We start from the raw sequence: 18293 nt of genomic DNA, 5'->3' as shown, positions 1-18293 counted from the left end.
CTGCACTCGTGCTCTTTGTGGTGATACATAATCGCAGAGGCTCCAGACTCTTTTTTCTCCTTGCTTTTTGGTCTTTCTCAAAGGTAACGCAACCATTCTCACTCATGTGATATTGCTTAGAGAATTAAACTTGGTTAAGAATGCACTCCCCCATACAAAAGCACTCCCAATATACCATTGTATATATAATTTCCTTTAAGAAAGCATGCTTGCTACCAGTGTTTAACTCCTTTAAACTTCTGTTAGTTGACCATAATGTGGTTGAAGATTGCCCGTAGTGTAGATGTACACCATTGCTCACAAGCTCAGTGTATACTCAAAGCCTAGCTTTATGACCATCATAATTTTAAGCCACTTTTTCTTTCAGCTAGCTGGTCAGCAGGCATTGCTGTGATTTTTGTGTTGTGTTCCTCAGTAAATATGGATCTGCTTTGTAATGCAGGAGGGTGCAAGGCTTGGTTTGCAGCCTCACGCTTGTGAGATGGTGTTTTGTATGTTGTAAAACTCACTGCCCATGTGAGGCGTGTTGGATGTTGAGCAAAGCCAGGCTCCTGCGCATCGGCAGCTGGGAGACCGTCGGCAATTACCTTCATTAACGTTCCTCTGACCCAGCATAATACTCCAAGACGTGTTTAATGTCATTAAGAGTAAATCACGTAGCGAGCCTTGTGGGGATTTATAAGGCTCAAATTAACACCTCTTCACTTTCTCACCTCGCCAAATTTCAGCGTGCTCGATGGAAGCGCCTGGCGTCGCGCGCTGCAGGAGGTTGGTGCTTGGCTCTGCCTTCTGGCAAGCACAGAGCTGATGGGTGCAGGTGATGGTTGCTGTGCTGCTGAGGCCACGTGGAACTGGCATCTAGGGGGAAGAAAATTCTGGGGAGAGGGGCAGGCTGCTTTATCGAGCTTGCAGGGAAAGGGGGAGGCAGCGTGGAAGGAGGTTTTACTAAAGTGATTGACGTAAAGTACTGTTTGCAGCTCTCACATGAGCAGCAGCCTTTGATAGGCTCAGATCACTTGAATAAAAATAGCCAGCCGTATCATGGTAAGCTTTGAAGAAAAGTCTCGATGAGGAATTACTGAGCTTAAGTGTTAAGAAAAGCTGATACTGCAGGCTCGGAGCTAGACAAAGAAAGCCCAATGCAGCACAGAACTGACATCATCCCTGCTGCATCTGTGCGTATCCTAAACCTATAGGAAAGCAGCTGGAGCGCTTCCCAGTGCATAATATATGTCCTGCTACCAAGCAATGCGCCGTGTGGCCATGCCAGATGTATTTCACTGTGACATATTAATTTCTCTGCTTCGCATAGCGCGTGGCTAGGGATAATATACTTCATGAAATATGGGAGCGAGAAACAATACAACGGTACAACATAAAATAATACGTTTCATTCAGTGATATTGGAAATGTGTGTAAGAAATTAAATATCCCTGTCTCCAGTGGTGTAGTTCTGAGTACTGATGGTAGTGTTGGGAAAAGCACAGGGACAGCGTGAGTGTTTGAAATGAGTGCTTTTCCCAGAACCGAATACCTGGAGCTCAGGTGCTCCCCAAACCCAGTGTGGGTTTTGACATTTCTTCTAACCACATTGAGCATCTTCTTGATGCTGTAGGGAAGCTCAGTGAAAAGCTCAGTGTGAGGTGGGACGTCACACAAACCTCTGTCTGTGAAATTTCACCTTTCCCTGTTCGCTTCTGTCTCGATAGTGGAATTACGTGAAGTTCTTTGAGGGGAGTTTGTTGTGACTTGCTGGAGGGCTGAGGACCACTGACCCTGGAATTGCATTTATTTGGGGCAGACGTTGGTGTGTCTTGTCTTCTCGGTGATTCAGTTTGAGAAGTTTCGATGTTTCAGCACCAGATGTGTGAGTTTCATGGGTTTTAGGCAGTGTGAGAGAAATAAAAAGGGATTGCATGAGTGAGTGGGCTGCAGTGTGTCATATCTGCTGTTAGCGTGGACATGCTGGGAGAAGGAGGACTTGGTGGGTGGAGAAGTGCCACTGTTAGAGCCCTAATGGGTTGGAAGAAAAAGGGTTGTATCCACGGCGGTGGGGTGATGGATCTGGGGCAAGGACCAGGAGAGAGAGGAGGTCATTTTATCTTAATGCAAAGCAGCTAAAATTTGAGGGAATCATGCACCCTAAAAATACACACGAATGTGGTGATTCTTATCGCAGTCTGGATTTCGGAGCAGCGGTAGGAGTGGGTAAAAGAAATCAGTAAAGATCCTCATCCTGTTAGTGCTGCGGCAAAGCATCAGGCTTATCAGCAGTTTCGATTCTTGAACTGGTGCAGGAATTGTGTCTGTTTCCAGTCTGAGACAGCTTGAACCTTGTGAGAGCTGAGTCATGGGTGGTTTTTGAACTTGTGACTAGGCAAATAAATGGTTGTTTCAACAGTCATTTTAAATGCTTGTCAGAAGGGCCTTTGCACTGAGAAATAAAGCATTTTCTGTTCGGTCGGGATGTGCCCTTAACGTGGCTCATTTAAAGCTTCTTAAGCTGGCCTTTTACATTCAAGGTAGGATGAGTCCTCTTAGAGGCTCTAGAAAATATGTAGTTTGTGTGCAAGGGGAGGTCAGTGTTGGGAGAACCAAAATGTTCCGAAGTCATGGCTGAATGATGCTCGTCTTAGGTTTGCATGAAACTCGTAAACGTAGATATAGAGGCACTAACTCTCAGGTAAGCTATTTGGTAATGATATTTGATAAAACCAAACGACCTTTTGTCATGAGCTCTGTATCTCCACTGGTTCAGCGTGCTGTCTGGTGTGTTGTTCCCAAAGGAATGCTTTTTGGTTTGGTTTTATTCTCAGTAAAAATGAGAATGGATGCAAAACTAGGAGGGTCTGCTTGCATCTATCATTCCTCGGGGTCAGGGAAAAAACAGCAAAAGCTTGAGGTGATGTGGGTAACTCTGTCTGAGTAGAGGTGAGCCTGAAGTGGGCAGCTTTTGAACTTAACCTCTTTATTTTTTTTCCATTTTCAGTGTTGATAGCATGATGACCTGACAACGTGCAGGCCAGTCCCAACTATGCAGCACAGGTACTGATGGGAAAGGATCCAATATGAGTGTGAATGATGTTGGAGGCAGACGACGCTTTGAAGACAGCGAGTACACCTTGCACATCTACCCCGGGAGCATCGCCGAAGGGACGATCTATTGCCCCATCACCGCCCGGAAAACTTCCACTGCTGCCGAGGTGATCGATTCGCTCATCAATAAACTCCAGCTCGAGAAAACAAAATGCTACGTCCTTGCAGAAGTGAAGGAGTTTGGTGGGGAGGAATGGATCCTGAACCCCACCGACTGCCCGGTCCAGCGCATGATGCTGTGGCCTCGCATGGCTCTCGAGAACCGAACAAGCGGCGAGGATTACCGCTTCCTCCTGCGGGAGAAGAACCTCGATGGGTCCATCCACTACGGCAGCCTGCAGTCCTGGCTGCGGGTGACGGAGGAGCGCCGCAGGATGGTGGAGCGGGGCTTCCTGCCCCAGCCGCAGCAGAAGGACTACGATGACTTGTGCGGCCTGCCTGACTTGAACGAGAAAACGCTCCTGGAGAACCTCCGAAACCGCTTCAAGCAAGAGAAAATCTACACCTACGTAGGCAGCATCCTCATAGTTATCAACCCGTTCAAGTTTCTACCTATTTATAACCCTAAGTATGTCAAAATGTACGATAACCATCAGCTGGGCAAGCTGGAGCCCCACATTTACGCAGTGGCGGACGTGGCCTACCATGCCATGCTTCAGCGCAGGAAGAACCAGTGCATCGTGATTTCAGGAGAAAGCGGCTCGGGGAAGACACAGAGCACAAACTTTCTGATTCATCACCTCACTGCCCTCAGCCAGAAGGGATTTGCTAGTGGAGTCGAACAGATTATTCTTGGAGCTGGACCAGTGCTTGAGGTAAGATGGAAATGATAGCAGCGTGGAAAGTTTTTCATGGTGTAAAAAACCCAAGCAGTTGTGGTTTTATTACGAGGTTGTCTGGTAAATGCTGATAATAAAGTGAGTTACAACAGGATGAGCAGTAACAGGGGATTGCTTCTCAGCCTGGAGAATACGACATGATTCAAAAAAGGGAAAAGAATCACAGCAAATGACTTTGACAAGTTCATTAATGCATTTGTTTTCATTTGGGTGTTTCTTCATAGCCTTTCATGAATTAATGGTAGTCTTTTTTTTTTTTTTTGTACATTGCAGACTGAATTCATGGCATGTAGCATATAGGTGGGTTTTTTTCTGTATGCTCCACTGAGCTGGGGGATAGATGAAGAGGAATTTTAATAGCCAAAAGTTTATTTTCAGGTCATCAGTACTTAGTTTAGCTGAGATGACTGGTTATTTTCTGAGGACCTTTCTGGTAAGGAAATGAAACAGCATGAACTGCAACATTAGCTTCACGGATACGAAACTCTGAAGGTGGGATACAATAATTCATTATTTGATTTGCTTTGAGCCTGTTGTGTAATTCGTTGAAATAGTTTTCCTTAGAATTGTCATTTTTTGTTATTTCTGAGTGAACTTTCATCTGTTTGTTTGGGAGTGTCCTAATTGCTGGCTGGTGTCTCGGAGTATGTTGGCCATGCTTCTGCAGCAGTGCAAGTGTTCTGGCAGCTGCAGGCGGTGATAGCAGCTCTCCCTGTCTGCATACCGTTGGTGAGCCCGAGGACTTGGGCTCAGGGCACTGTGGGCTCACGGAATCCTGGCTGCTGCTCCTTTTGCTTTTGGGGCAGAACTTTGCATTCCTTCGCTCTGGCAGCTGCGCTTCTGTTGTTGCACTTCAGCTGCCTCTAGGTCGCTCCGAGGTTAGGTTAATCCAGAATTTCTTCTGGTCCGCCAGTTCTCTTCAACGTCGTCACAAATCAAGCGGCCTTACAGATAAGATGTGCATACCTCTGTTTTTCCTTCAATTCCTAGAATTGCCTTAAAAAGGGATCTTCAAAGAGGATTGGCTCTGGGGGCTTGTGTTACCTTGAGAACGGTTTGCAGGTTGACCTCTTGATTCTTTGTGTTTGTGGTGGATGCTAAGCATCTGCATCATTTTTCCTCTTTCTTCATTCTTTTCCCTTCCTTCAGAAGCCTCCTCGGATCCTCTTGTTCTCCTCCTGCACATCAAAAATGAAACTGCATTTATTTCAGGCTTGCCTTTTAAGAGGCAAGTGCACAGCGACAGACCTGTTGGTGCTTTGACTTTGGATTTCGAGACCAGAGCACAGCAAATAAGAGTTCTGCCTGCTTGCAGAACAATTCCAAGAGCACAGCCTGTTCCTGGGAATGCCTCTGCAGCTGTGCTCGCATGGAGGGAGCGGAAGCGTAGCAGGCGTAAGGTTTTCTGCAGCTTCGCTATTTTCCTGCTTTACCTTTTGGAATAGCCCAAGGCTATTGTTTTGGAGCTCTTTTCTTGCAGAGGTCATTATGAGATTCCTGCGAGCCGTGTCCAAGCTGTGCTTTCCAAGGCAAGCTGTTATTGTCATCCGAACGCTGTGGTGTCGTCCAGGAGCTAGGTGTAGCGGTGCCTAGCTTGATAACAGCATAGAGACCAAGCGTCTCCTGGCATGCATTTGACATGAGTCTGAAGTGTTTTCCCTTTCCCTAATATGGGATTCAGTGGGCAAATTTGCTTTGCAGTAGTGCTTTTCAGAGTGGTTATGCAGGACTGTGTCACTCTGCTGGCTGACCTCAGTCAAATCCTGTCGCTTGTGCCTAGTTCTGGCATTGCTGAAATGATGTAATTCTCTGTTCATTTTATTGTAAGTGGTATTACTTAAATACCACATGCTTTTAAAGAAAGGCAAGGTTTGAATTGGTTTGAATAGATGATTTTCTTTGCGTTTTTCCATTATTTTCCATTTCCTTATGTAGCCTGTTTACCTATAGAAGATGGCATTTTCAGCAGGGTAGCAGTAAAGCTGGGTTGTCAGAGAGCAGAACTCCTGCTGTGTTTAGTTCCAATGCTGAGCTTCACAGATTCAGATGTTTTACGTAGATATGAGAGGAATAACCGCCTGTTCAGTTCGGTTTCCAGTACACGTCATGCCATACTTGAGATGAAAACTTCATTATGCTCAGCTTGATGCTCCTTCAGGGACGCGGAGTGCATAGCTTCACTGCTTAATTACCATATAGATTGTTCCTTTTCATTTAGATGCCTGCCTGGACGTTATTTAAGAAGGCATCGACGAAGCGTGCCAGGCGTCTGTGCTCATGTGGTTTGTATATACGTCCTTCAGTGAAACACTTTACTCCAGAAACATGACTTTTTTTTAGAGAGGGAAAGAGGCAATATGTAGAATAAGAAATGTTTTCACTTTTATTCTCATTCCAAAGAAGGCTTGCTCTCCAGAAAAGTGTTGTTATTGCAGGACTTCCAGTTACTGGTGTGTCTAACCTGCAGTTACTCATAGGGCTCTTGTGAAATAGTTGATTTCTGTGGAATAAACACCGTGTGCCAGTTACTCTCCTCTGTTTACATTGCACTGCAAAATGAAGACGTTTTGTGTGTATTCGGTGGTCCTCTATTGGTGATCACCAGTTTTGTAGCAGTTATCTCCAACTTACACATCTGTTCAAACCACTTTGGGTCCCATTGCAATGCTCTGTCCCCAGTCAGACGCAGAGATGCATTTCTGGGCATTTTCCTATGCAGAGTTCCTGGTCCCCATGCAGTCACCTTGCAGAGCATTCAGCCCCTCTTGGTGGCATCATTCACTGCGTTAATTCACCAAACCCAAATATTCACAGCTTCCAGTCCAGGTGTAATAGGTCAGAACTGCTTGCCCAGAACCATTCAAGCCTGGTACAAGGGGCTGTATGTGAAGCATTCCTTCAGCACCCATGAATTATGAGCGAGCTAGGCTGTCAGTGCTTGGGGAACAAGTTGCTCTGGCTTTCCAGCTCTGAACCAGCAAACTGGAGCTCCAAAGGCTATGCTTCTATCCAAAGGGAGATTTTTAATGGTGTGTTTATCTCTGCAGCAGGAGAGTTGGTGGGCAGAAGTTATGGGACCCACTTTAATTCCCCGATACTTGAGCTGGAGTAATTAGCTAAGACTCAATCATATAAAAGCATGAGCTTGTCCTAGATTGGCTCTCTCTCTCTCCCATCCGAATAAGAGATGAAAATACCAATCTGAAGGTGAGGTGGGATGCGAGATATGAAGGGGAAGTTATCTGAAACGTTAAACACTATTGGTTTGGGTGCTCATTGCTTCTGATGAGCGTTGGACGTTTTTGTTGCAAAGGAGCCCTTATTGCTTTCTGTGATGGGGAAATACCAGGAAACCTGGGTCTCCCATATTTCTTTGTTTTTAACTCTTGATGTAAAGAGTGTGATGCACACCATGACCACACCATGTTGTCGTTTTTTAGGCAAGTCATGGTTGTGTTTTGAGGCATCCCTGGATCTTTAAACTTTTGGGGGTATATCTCTGCAAACTGGTGCAGAATAGCTTGGTAAACAATACATGCTTGTTTTTACAAAGCATTTAATGGAGAAATACAAGCTGACATCTTGGACTCTTTGTGACGTGGCAATAAATTCAGTCTCAGCATGATAATAAGTGTAAGAAATCCAAGAAGAGCTAACAGTGTTTGAAATCTTGTATATACAAATCTTGTAACGCGGGAGCGTTCTCTCACTAGCCATCATTTTGCTCTACCTCTAACTAGTATCAATTGTCATAAACAAGTTTTGACAAGTCTTTAAGACACTATTTTCCCTTTAATTAAAGGAGCTAGAAGCATCAAGATGAGCTTGATATTTTTATGGTTTTTACATCTTTTAGAGGAGGAGAATTCCTGTGTTGCCCACAGCCACCAGGACCACCACTGTTCTCCTCTGCCCAGTGAGGAGCAAACCGAGTGTCAGCTTTGCTGGACAGGTCTGAGTGTAAGTCAATCTATTAAATTGATACATCATTTTCTTTTACTCTCAGCATCTATGGAGAAGTGGCAGATTTCCACATGCCCCTGGCAGGTAATGATGTGCCTGGGTCTCAAGGAGTTGGCACTGGGTTGTTACGCAAGCCGTAGTGATCCCAACGTCTTGGGATCTTGTTTGTCACGAGAAGTACTGCACTGCAAACTACAAAAGCCAGACATGTTTTCTAAGCAGCTGTTAGCATGCTTCTTCTCAACGTCCCAGCAGGGATTTCTCAATTGTTTAAAAATAATAACAAAAAAATGTTACAGTGATGGGCCAGCGAATGTTGCTGGCTGTGCATAGGAGCTGTTGCTGTCATTCACCACTGATAGTTTGTGCCAAAAAAAGAGAGGGAGAATTGATGGCTTGAGTTGCTTTTGTAAAATAGCAGTTAGCTTTTTGTAGGGGTGCAGGGCTGCACGCCTTCCCAGTAGGTGGGGATTTGTGCTGAAATCTTAGGAATAGCACTGCAGCCATCTCTTTTTAATTGTAATTTAATTTTATTTTAAACTTCTGGAGCAATGTTATTACACCACCAGCGTGTGTCCTGGTCGTGCATGGAAGTTATGGCTTCGCTCTTACGGCCTGGAAGTCTAACAGCCTTCCTTTTTTGTTCTTGTTGAATTGTTGGAGGCATATGTAAGCAGCAATTAAAAGCTATTTAATTTTAATGCATGGAGCTTGGCCCCAGCCAGGAGCAGGCTGCTCCCCTCCTTGCCTGAGCAGGGAGCTGCCGGCAGCAGCTGGCCACAGCTAGGTGCAAGCGCTGCTCCCCTGCCAGAGCTGCAGGCAGTGCTTCGGAACATGTCCAGAGCTGAACAAAGAGCTATTGAGCAAAGAAAAACATCGATTAACTCCAAGAACTGGGCCTGGCCTGGACCTTCAGGACACCGAGCGGTGCTGGACACGGAGGAGCTGCTGTCACCCGAAGCCACCAATACGCGGCCTTGCGGAGCCAGCTCTGCCAGCAGCATCTTTTCTTTCAGAAAAAAGAAATGAGATCATCCAGTTTAGGTCCCAAAGTCCCATTGAAAATGTGCTGTTTTTACGAGGTTGTATCGTGTGCTCTAGGATTTTCCTATCTTAAAAATGACCTTATATGAATGGGAGAGGCAAAGTGTTGTGCTCATTGCTTGGGTTTTTTTTTATCATTTTTAACCCAGAATATGTCCAATTACTATTGCTCCCGTGTGCTGTGAGCTAGGCATGGGTGCTTCACGTAGCAGCCAGGATGAGAGCATTGCATTCTCCTCTTCCAATGCGCAGGGCGACCCGAGGGGACCTGGCACAGATCACCCAGATGGTGTCTAACATGAGAAGAATTTGTGCGGGCCTCCAGCGGCAGCAGCAGCACAAAGGAGGCACACAGCAGAGCCCCTGCACTAAATGCTTTCCACCAGTGCTTCCCAAATGTGGTATTTTGCAGTTTGTGCCTCTGTATCAGTGTGACATTCATCTGCTTCGCCAGTTTTGAATTACTCGATCTTTTTTCTTTAGAGTCTATGGAATATCCAGTTTGACTGCATCGATGATGGAGTTTGACTTTTTTTTTCTGCATTACTTGCCACTGTCATCAAATATTCCATTACCCCCCAAATTTGAAAGTCCATTCTATTATGTTTCAGTGACAGAGATGGTTATTTCTGACCTGAAATGACTGCAAGAACATTGATTTGTGATTAAAGCTGGTTTATGAGAAACTCCTTTTTCTCCACCTTAAGGAATAGGCAACTATTTTGTTTCCCCAGTGTAGGTGACAAGCGAAGCCCTGCCTCTGCTGGAAGAAGTGCTGTTTGCTGAACCTCCGTGTTCAAACATGCAGTTTTTTTTCCCAGTCTCATCTTTCCCTTCCTCCTGTGCTTCTTACCCCCTTGCCACGTATTTTGGGGGCAGTTGCTTTGTTTTACCATTCATTCTCAATCATCATCTTCCACGTTTATCTTCAGCTTTCTTCCATTCTTTCAGAGTTCCACCTTTTTCCTCCAGTGACATAAGCAACCCCGAGCATCCCTAGCAGGGACCGTGCGCTCATGCTTACATGCAACCATAGTGAATCCAGGCAGCTTTTAAGATCAGAACTCTTACTCGTTGCCACCCTCTGCGTTACGTTGGGGTATGATAGGTACACTATAGGAAGGGAGACACACTGCTTGCTTTTGGCTTTCAGCTGCGTGGCTCCCAGCTAAGCTGAGCCAGAAGGGGGTTCTGTTTTCAGGCTTGCAGCAATTTCATAAAAAGAAGAGTAGGTTTTAATTTTCAAGAGTCTAAATCCTAACGACAACCATGGGTAAAGGCAGAATAGAGAAAGAGATTTGCAATATTGCTTAAGAATTGAAATTGTGTTCAAAAATGGGCGTCATACAAGCCAAAGCAGGATGGATTGCAGTTACAGAGAGCCATTATTTAGAATCATGTAAGTAAAGCGTATCAGTTGGCTTCATTACAAAGGGTACCAAGAAGCCAGATAATCCACAAGTACTACTAAAAGAAATAGGAATTCGGGTAATTGTAATTAATTCTGGTTTTATTTTAAGCAATATTGAATATATTTAGTATAAAATCAGTGATTTCTGGACAAGGTAAACCAACAAAACCTGATTTTTTTTTTTTTGCCAACATTTTCTACATCTGTAGTATCCTCATATTTGGTGGAAGGGAACAAGAGCAGAGAAATGGGATTCCCGTGCAGCGCTCGTGGTAGAGATCACAGAGCTGCAGATGGCCACTAAGTAGGCAGGTTTACTTAGATTTCATAATCTTGGGCAAGAACCGTGTGAGTGATGTCAAAAGAGCAGGAAAGCAGGTGAGTGAAAATGCTCATGTGCGAGATGAGGGCAAAGTGTCGGAGCCTCCATCTGCCTTGTAGCTGAGGGCTGGCTTAGAAATGCTTTTGGGAGTGTTTGAGGAAGGGGTGATGCTGCATGCTGGCTGGGATAGCGATGGCTGGGCTCACACGCGGCAGCTCTGGTCCAGCCTCTGGCTTCCAAAATAACTGGACTGGACAGTGACTCTTGCAATGTCAGTGATGCCACGGCTTGTCCTGTAAAGCTCCGCCAAAATTGAAGGAAAGGATAAAATTTTCATATCATCTTCTTGATGATTAGGTTCTTTTGGTGGGGATGGTTCACAGGTGTTCAGCAGCACTGCTGCATCCCCCTGGTTCACTCTGATCAAGGAAGAGATTGAACTGATTTTGATTAAATATGAAATCAGTTTCTCTTTCAAAGAACTACTGCTTTCTTCACATTTAGAGTTAAGAAATGCAGGCTGGCAGGAGCAGATACAGAGGGTAGTGCTGCGTCTCTCCTGGCTGAACAGTGGGGATTGTCTGTGGATTTTCTTCCTATAGCCTCCAAATTTCACTGTGAAACTATTGAATTTACGTGTTGCATTTATATACTTTAGCGAAGGAGATCTTGCTGCAGAAAATCATCCTGAAGAGCAGAAATTGCTGTTGTTGTTTCCAAAATGTAGATGAAAATATGAAAGAGCATCTGTTGCTGTCAGTGCCAGGTAGTTAGTGACAACAGATAAGAAGGCATTTCTTCCACCTCTGGATAGAGTGGAGCAAGCCTTGTTTCACTGAAAGCTTGTGCTTGCTGAGTGCTGCATCCCAATGCCTCTGCCTCCCTCTGCCCTTTGCATGCGCTGCAAGCTTTGCATTCCCGGTTCCCAGACTGTACAAATCCTCCTCTGGACTGTAAATGTTCCTCACCCTGCAGATCAGAAGGGCTCTGAAATGAGCACAATGAGGCTTCTTAGAAGGCATTGTTCAGGGCAGAGATAGGAATCAGCTGCTGGTAGGTGGAGTGGGCTGTCTGGTGAAGCTGGGGAAGATTTGGGCTGCCTCCCCAGAGCAGGAAATTAAATGTCCCTCTGTGAGAGGCTCATATCCACTCCTTAATTGAAAATAGGCTTTGTGAGCTTTGGAAATAGCCCTTTGCAGTTTAGTTTAAGGCTCTGGAAAAAGTAAGGATGCGTTCTGGGGAGTAGCGTCCTTAGTACTGAAGTAACCAGATTGTTTGCAGAACCAGAAAATAACATTGCTGGTGTCTGAGCCCAGCTGTGCTGCAGCAGCGGCGTGCATGAGAGCGAGCCCTGAGATCACTGCCGGCAGAGTGACGGCCATACAATACACGAAATGGATATTTACCTCCCGTGGAATAATCAAACTTTGTATTTCACCAGAGTATCTTTTTGTTCTCACTGCACTTCATTTCCTCATTGCCTCAGCTCTCCCTCCAGCGATGCTAAAAGAGGAATGTATCTGAATTATCTGCCTGAACTCTGCATTTGCGGGCCAGAGTTTTCTTGGTATTTGGAGGCCTCTGGGATAGAGGTAAACTTGCCAGCAGTTCATAAATTTTAGCCAGGCTTTTTACCTTAGTCAGGAAATTCATGTTTGAACTTTATTAAGGGGCTTAAGCTGGGATTCGCAGTGATCTAATCCCAGAGTGCTGCCAAACGCAACGCGCAGCTTTTGCATTTGGTTGCTCTTTTTGTTTTAGCAGCAGTGCCTCGGCTCGCTCCCGTCTCCATCCCATCCTTCCCGGAGCTCTCAGTCAGCGATGCATCGGCCCCACAGAATGCAGCGCACCAATGTGCAGCAGAGCCTGCCTTCCAGGGAAAAGTAAAACGCAGAGATGTTTCTTCTCCCTGTGTATCTCAGCTCCAGGGTGTTGATATTTCGCACGTATCGAGGGATTGGGCTGCTGAACACGAGTCTGCTTGGGAGGTGTCATGCAAGAGGCCAAAACGATTAATCAAGTAAAACCCAGCGTAGTTTGCTGGGTTGTGGTTTGGCATCCTCCTTGTGAAAAGCATGATTTGGACTTAATTCTCAGGCTGCAGAGGAATGCATACAATAGCAAAAAAAAAAAAACCCATTTACTCATGTTATGGAAAAGCTTGTCCATCTGTGACAGATACCAGAAATATTCTGGAGAGTAGTTAGCCATGGATATTTGTCAGCTATTGCAACTCTTGCATCTGTTAGTGGCAAAGTGAGGTGTCACTGCTTGCTTACTGTGGTCCTGGCGAACGCCTGAATATGCTCATGGTTTTTTTATTACGACAGGGAGTGGAACAGGACGTCAACAGTAGCTTAATGTCGGGAGAATTTTAAGTGTTACATCTGTTTGGAAGCAGTGGGTGAATCACCCAGAGTTAGAGCTCCGTGTTTGCTTGGTGACCTGCAGTTAGTGTTGTGGTTCTGAGTGTTGCTGTCTGTGTATAGGTTGCCTGTGTGCAAACACGGATTGGCCATTGATTTCTGTGCAACTAATATAGCATGACTAGGCTCATTTCCCATTGGCTTTTCTTTTTTTGCAAATTGAAGAAGCTGGGCCCGTGCTCTGAATTGCAGCTTCTATAATGGCTATCATACAGTTGATTAAAGTTCAAGAGCTCTATTGCCAGAAGCATTGGACAGGAAGACTTTGAGCAAAGACCTTGACAAAGCTTGCAGGAGGGTTAGAAAACAGTGCTTTTCTTGAGAATTATGCCTGAAAATCCGGTGAGGTCGGGTCATCTGCTGTTGTGCCCATGTGTTTAGCAGGCACTTCGCAGATCACTCATCATTTCCTCTCACTCCTGTTTTTTCACATCACTCAGCTCCATTCCTGATGCAAATGGTGGAAATAAAACTGTAATATTCCCAGGAGCACGCTTGGGGTGATGCTTCCCAAAATGCCTCGTGCGCACAAACTCCTTTTTTCATGTTGTAAGTACAGCAAGTGGGCATCCAAGAGCCAGTAAGCCTGCATTAATACTGGGCTTGGTCTGCTTCAGAAGGGATTGTAGACCATAATATTGGCATTAATGCCACAAAATCTGAGTGAAGCTTTTGAAAGTGCTTATGCAGCACAAAGAAACTTTGCTGGAGCCGTTTAACTCGCGTGCTGCTTTTTCCTTTCCTCAGCTACAGAGGAGAAAATTGAGGTTTCCAGAATTACATCACAATTACGATATTTGTAATAATAGAGATGCAATATAAATAGCCTTATGGCTTGAGTGAAATATGGGGGTAATGAATGGGTGGGCCCTGCTCGTTGCTGCCTTGGTTTTTCCTTCTGGCTCGTGCAGCCGTTCCCTCTGTGGGACATCTGGTTTTCATCTGGTACAGGAAAGCTAAATAATTTCAATAAAGCTGAGAGAAAACATAATGATTTGGAGGGGGGGGGGGGGAAGTATCTATTGATGTTTGCCTGCTTTTCAAGCGGGGCTATTAATTAAACTTATCAGCCTGGGTTAGTGACAGGGCGGACGCGTACTTGGATGAGTGACCGTGTGTGCTGACGGAGCGCACGATTACAGCGTAAGGAGGTCACAGCTCTGGGGTTTTCCTGATATTGGCACACGCGAGGGTGTGAAAGGATAACTAACCAGAACTGGGATTGTGCTGAGCTTTGGGAAGCCACCAACGGTCGGTTCAGCCGAGCACGAGCGCGCGGTCACCACGCTGCACGTCGCAGCGGAGTTACTGCTCTGGGAATATCCACACTTGTCAGAGTAGGAACCACTCAAACTTACCCGCAGGGTGTTAGCCTGGAGTTTTACAAATGGTAGCATGCAAAACAGGCTGTGTTTTCTCTGCATCCCTGCCTCTACGTTGGCAAGGCTGCCATTTAGGCTAACTTTAAAATGCTGAGATAACATAGATCAGTGTCTGCTTAATCTCTACAGCATTAGCGGACCCCTCTGACAAAGTTTTTAAATTGCACTTTATTGATCACTGGGCTTTTTAAAGAGCTCCGTGAGCTATTAGCGAGAGCTCTGCTGTGTGAAAATGGGTATTTGTGGTGCTCCGAGCTGACCCGAGCACTTGTGCACTCTAGGAATCTTTAGTCTTTTTTCCCCCCATTTAGGCTGCAAAACTCTTGTAGATCGATGAGATCAGCTGTTTCTGCCCTTGCTGTTTCTTGTTGCTGGGCAAGCTTCATGAAGATAGATTCATAAATAGGCAGAACCAGTTATATTCATAAGCAAAATATTTCAAGTTTTCGGTGTTAATTCTGTCTGTTTGGTAGGAAAATGGCACACAGCTAGCTGAGATGGTTATTGAGAGAACAGCTGGCTGTTCGTGCTCTGGCAGCGTGTGAAGCTGTCAGAGTAACGAGGCTGCCCTAACTATCGGGTCTGAAGGTGAAAGGGATCCGTGGGAGCCCTGCCGAAGTCTGCAGGAGGCATGAGTCTGCATTTGGACTTCAGTGGTTGTAATTTTTAAATTGCTTTATGGTTATGATCTTGAAGGATCTTAAGCAGTAATTTTTCCTAAGAGTTTAATTAAGTCGCTAGCTTTCAATTGGAAATTCAAATAGTAAAATGGGCCTTCATTTAGAATTGTGTATGTTGGGAGAATGCACTGCATTTTTCTACACTAAGATTTGCTTTGACTTCGTCCTGAGTTAGGCAGCTCCATGTGTTGCTTTGTTTATGAGCTACCAAAAGCAGTGTTTTGGAAGCGTGGTTGGGTGGGTTCTGGCAACTGCTGATGGTTTATTCCCAATAAATGGCAGAAATGTTTTCTTGGGTTCGGTTTTGTTCCTCGTGGCTGAATTGCGCAGCAGCCCATGGGCTGGGTTAGGAGGACATGAGAAGTTCACACCTGGGTGGGTTGGTAGAGATGTCAGTGTCTGCTTCTGCCTCTTACAGGAGATGCTGTTGATGCATTTGTTGTTTGGTATTCCCCAAGCCACTTAAATATGCAGTAGCTCATAAATGCTCTTGTAAGTGTGATATCCTATATAGATAGCTTCTTTTTACTTCTGGCAGGGATTCCCGAGTGAGCTGAGAAAACACACAGCATGGGGTTTTGTTTGTGTGGATTCACCTGCATGGCCATCACCTCTCGAGCAAAGGGCTTTCTGAGCAGAGATGGCTGTGCTCAGTGCTGTGGTCTTTGAGAGAAACAGAGGCAAGTAGAATAGGGAAAAGATTAAAATAAAAGGAAAAAAGCATGATGTGTTACTAAATCTTTCCAGTTTGAGAAAAAAATTGGAGTGTATTTGGTGTCATCGTGCTTGGCAGCATTACTGCTGAGAGCACTCCTCTTCTTGTGGCGGCATGGTCTGACCACTTAGGTTTGAGAGCATTGGATTTAATGCTTCTTCGCTTTTTGCAGCGTGTTTACATGTGCTTTGCTTTCAGGCCCCTTTAGGATCTCAATCCCATGCAGAACGTGTCCCCAGGTGCAGGGTGCAGCAATGCACGGGTGGGATTCTCTTATGGTGATGCTATTGCTCAGCGCTTCCTACCTTCAGACCATGTTTTGAGCTACATGCAGCCCTTCAGCATTCATTCTGTTCTTTTTCCCCTTTTTTTTGTACAATCCCTGACAATGTGGGAATTTTTCTGTGCTTTGTTTCAAGTTCCACCTTGGTTTTAATTATTATGGCGACTTCAGGCCAGACAGCTGGTGAATTGTCAGTAGATCCTGTGTGCCTGGATGGCATTCAAAGGGTCAGACAGGGAAGAAACAGCAGAAAAAAAGGCACTGCCAGAGTAAAAGCCTTGTGGATCTGATGCCAGGGGCTGAATGACCAGAGCATTCCTGAAGCTGAAAGCAGGCCAGCGCGAGGTAGGACAATAGTGCTGTGTTCTGCCCGGTGGGCATAAACAAGAGGAGGAAGGCTGAGCCGTGCCCACTTCACAGAAAGAAAGGTTTCTTTCTGTGCTTTTCCTTTCTGCCAGTTTTTAGCTTCCTTTGCTATTCCTCTTCCTCTCCAACGGCAGGCAGATCTGTGCTGAGAAGAAATGCTGTTTTTGCACGAGTTTAATTTTTTAATGTAGTATTTTGCTTGCTGATTAAAATCAATAAAGAAACGCATTTAATGCACTGTCTTCAAAGACAAATGATGCAAGCCGAGCCCCCATTAGCTCCCACTAATGGTGTTTTTGTTTTGTAAAGCTGAAGCAGCGTTCCCATCCAGTGCCATCCTTTCCTTTCCTTGCAAATGCCGGTTTGTAGTTCATTTTTCACCAAGTAAGCATAATTAACTGTGGCCCACTCTTTATTTCGGTGTGGTATGTATGTGCTATGTAGCCGCCCACTTCCAAATAACAGAAGAAAATGTGATTTTAAGAAGGGTGTAAATTGCACAATTGGAGCTTAGTATGGAGAGTGCTGATTTTTGCTATTCCTGTGCTCCACTGGCCAAGGTCCCTTTCTCCAGCTGGGTTCCACAGGTGTATGTTTCTATCTCTAGCAGTGCAAAGGAAAAAATACTCTGTGTGCGCAGGAGCTTTGAGGTTTGCTGCAGGCTGGCAGAAGGCACACGTACCCAACAGCTTACTCAATTTTCCAGCTATTCTGATGGCAGGCAATGGTATTTTTACCTATAGAATTGGCCTTGCCTCTATCTCACCTCATCCCAGCTACTGCAGTGCTAATATCGGGCTGTGATTTCCCTTGCTTTCCATAGGCTTTGCTGCAGAAGAATTGCTACAGTGCTTCAGCACGCTGTAGTGGTTCTTTCGAGCAAGAAGGAAGAAAGGCACTGGTCTTTATGGTGGGGGTGCAGAGCTTGCAGGTTCCTGCAAGGTGAGCGAGTTGTGTGCGCTGGAGGTTTGTGTATCACACAGATGGAGCGGGGGCATGACCTTCAGGTGTCTTCAGAAAGGGAAGCAGGCTGGGTTTATCGGGCAGCGTGATGGCAGTTAAACAAAGTGGATTACACAAACTCTGCATACAGCATCTGTCTGCTGGAAGCCACGACTTGGGGAGGAGGGAGAATTTCGTGAATGTGTACCCAAGTGAAGCCTTTGTTATGAGCACTGCTTATTTGCACAGAGTTATTTGGAAGACGAGATCTGCCGCAACTGTTGGCTCACTGCTAAAGGCAAGCAGCATCCTCGTGAATTTCTCGTCTTCCTCTTTTTTTGTGCTAGCAGGCACGGTGTTGCAGCACAAAGTACAAGCGTGTGGCTCCCAGTGCAGAAAACAGCATCGTCATTCACCTTGAGCAAGTCGAGGTCTGTCTGTCCATAACACACTCAGCTTTCTGAGGATCTCATGTTCCCCAATACAAGTAAAAGCCATTCTGTATGAAGACGTGAGAGACTGCAAGGCTACATGTTGTTAAATGCCTTCGGAGGCTTCATTTACACTACAGTTTTTAGGCATCGTCGAGGACATGGCATGCTCCTTCCAGCTCCCTGCAGATGGGAATCGCTTAATTTGTGCAGTAACAGAAACTTGCAGCTGGGAGCATCTTCCTTCGCTGTGAGATTTGGGAAATGTTTCCAACCCAAGCAGGCAGATCCCAAAAGGAGGGTCAGTGGCTCACAAATGCAGTTCTGAATAATGAGACTGTTCTGCTTCACCTTTGGTTGGCTCTGATAATTGTAAGCTTGGGGTCTGGAGTG

At 45.4% G+C, this 18293-nt stretch overlaps 1 protein-coding gene across 8 annotated transcripts in view; it reads left to right on the top strand.

The window, feature by feature from the left end:
- Positions 1-18293, top strand: part of MYO9A (myosin IXA) — a 161760-nt gene that overhangs the window by 25381 nt on the left and 118086 nt on the right. For all 8 annotated transcript variants that reach the window (XR_002441694.1, XM_021406769.1, XM_021406768.1 and 5 more), the window contains exon 2: positions 2990-3911. Coding sequence is in view for 7 of the 8 variants with exons in the window: in XM_021406769.1 (XP_021262444.1) it covers positions 3069-3911 (843 nt within the window). In the remaining variant the exon portion in view is untranslated. The remainder of the gene's footprint in view (positions 1-2989; positions 3912-18293) is intronic.

The sequence above is a fragment of the Numida meleagris genome, chromosome 9 (genome assembly GCF_002078875.1).
Source record: "Numida meleagris isolate 19003 breed g44 Domestic line chromosome 9, NumMel1.0, whole genome shotgun sequence".
Lineage (NCBI taxonomy): Eukaryota > Metazoa > Chordata > Aves > Galliformes > Numididae > Numida > Numida meleagris.
Note: the sequence above shows the minus strand (reverse complement) of the source record. Positions and strands in the feature narration are given on the sequence as shown.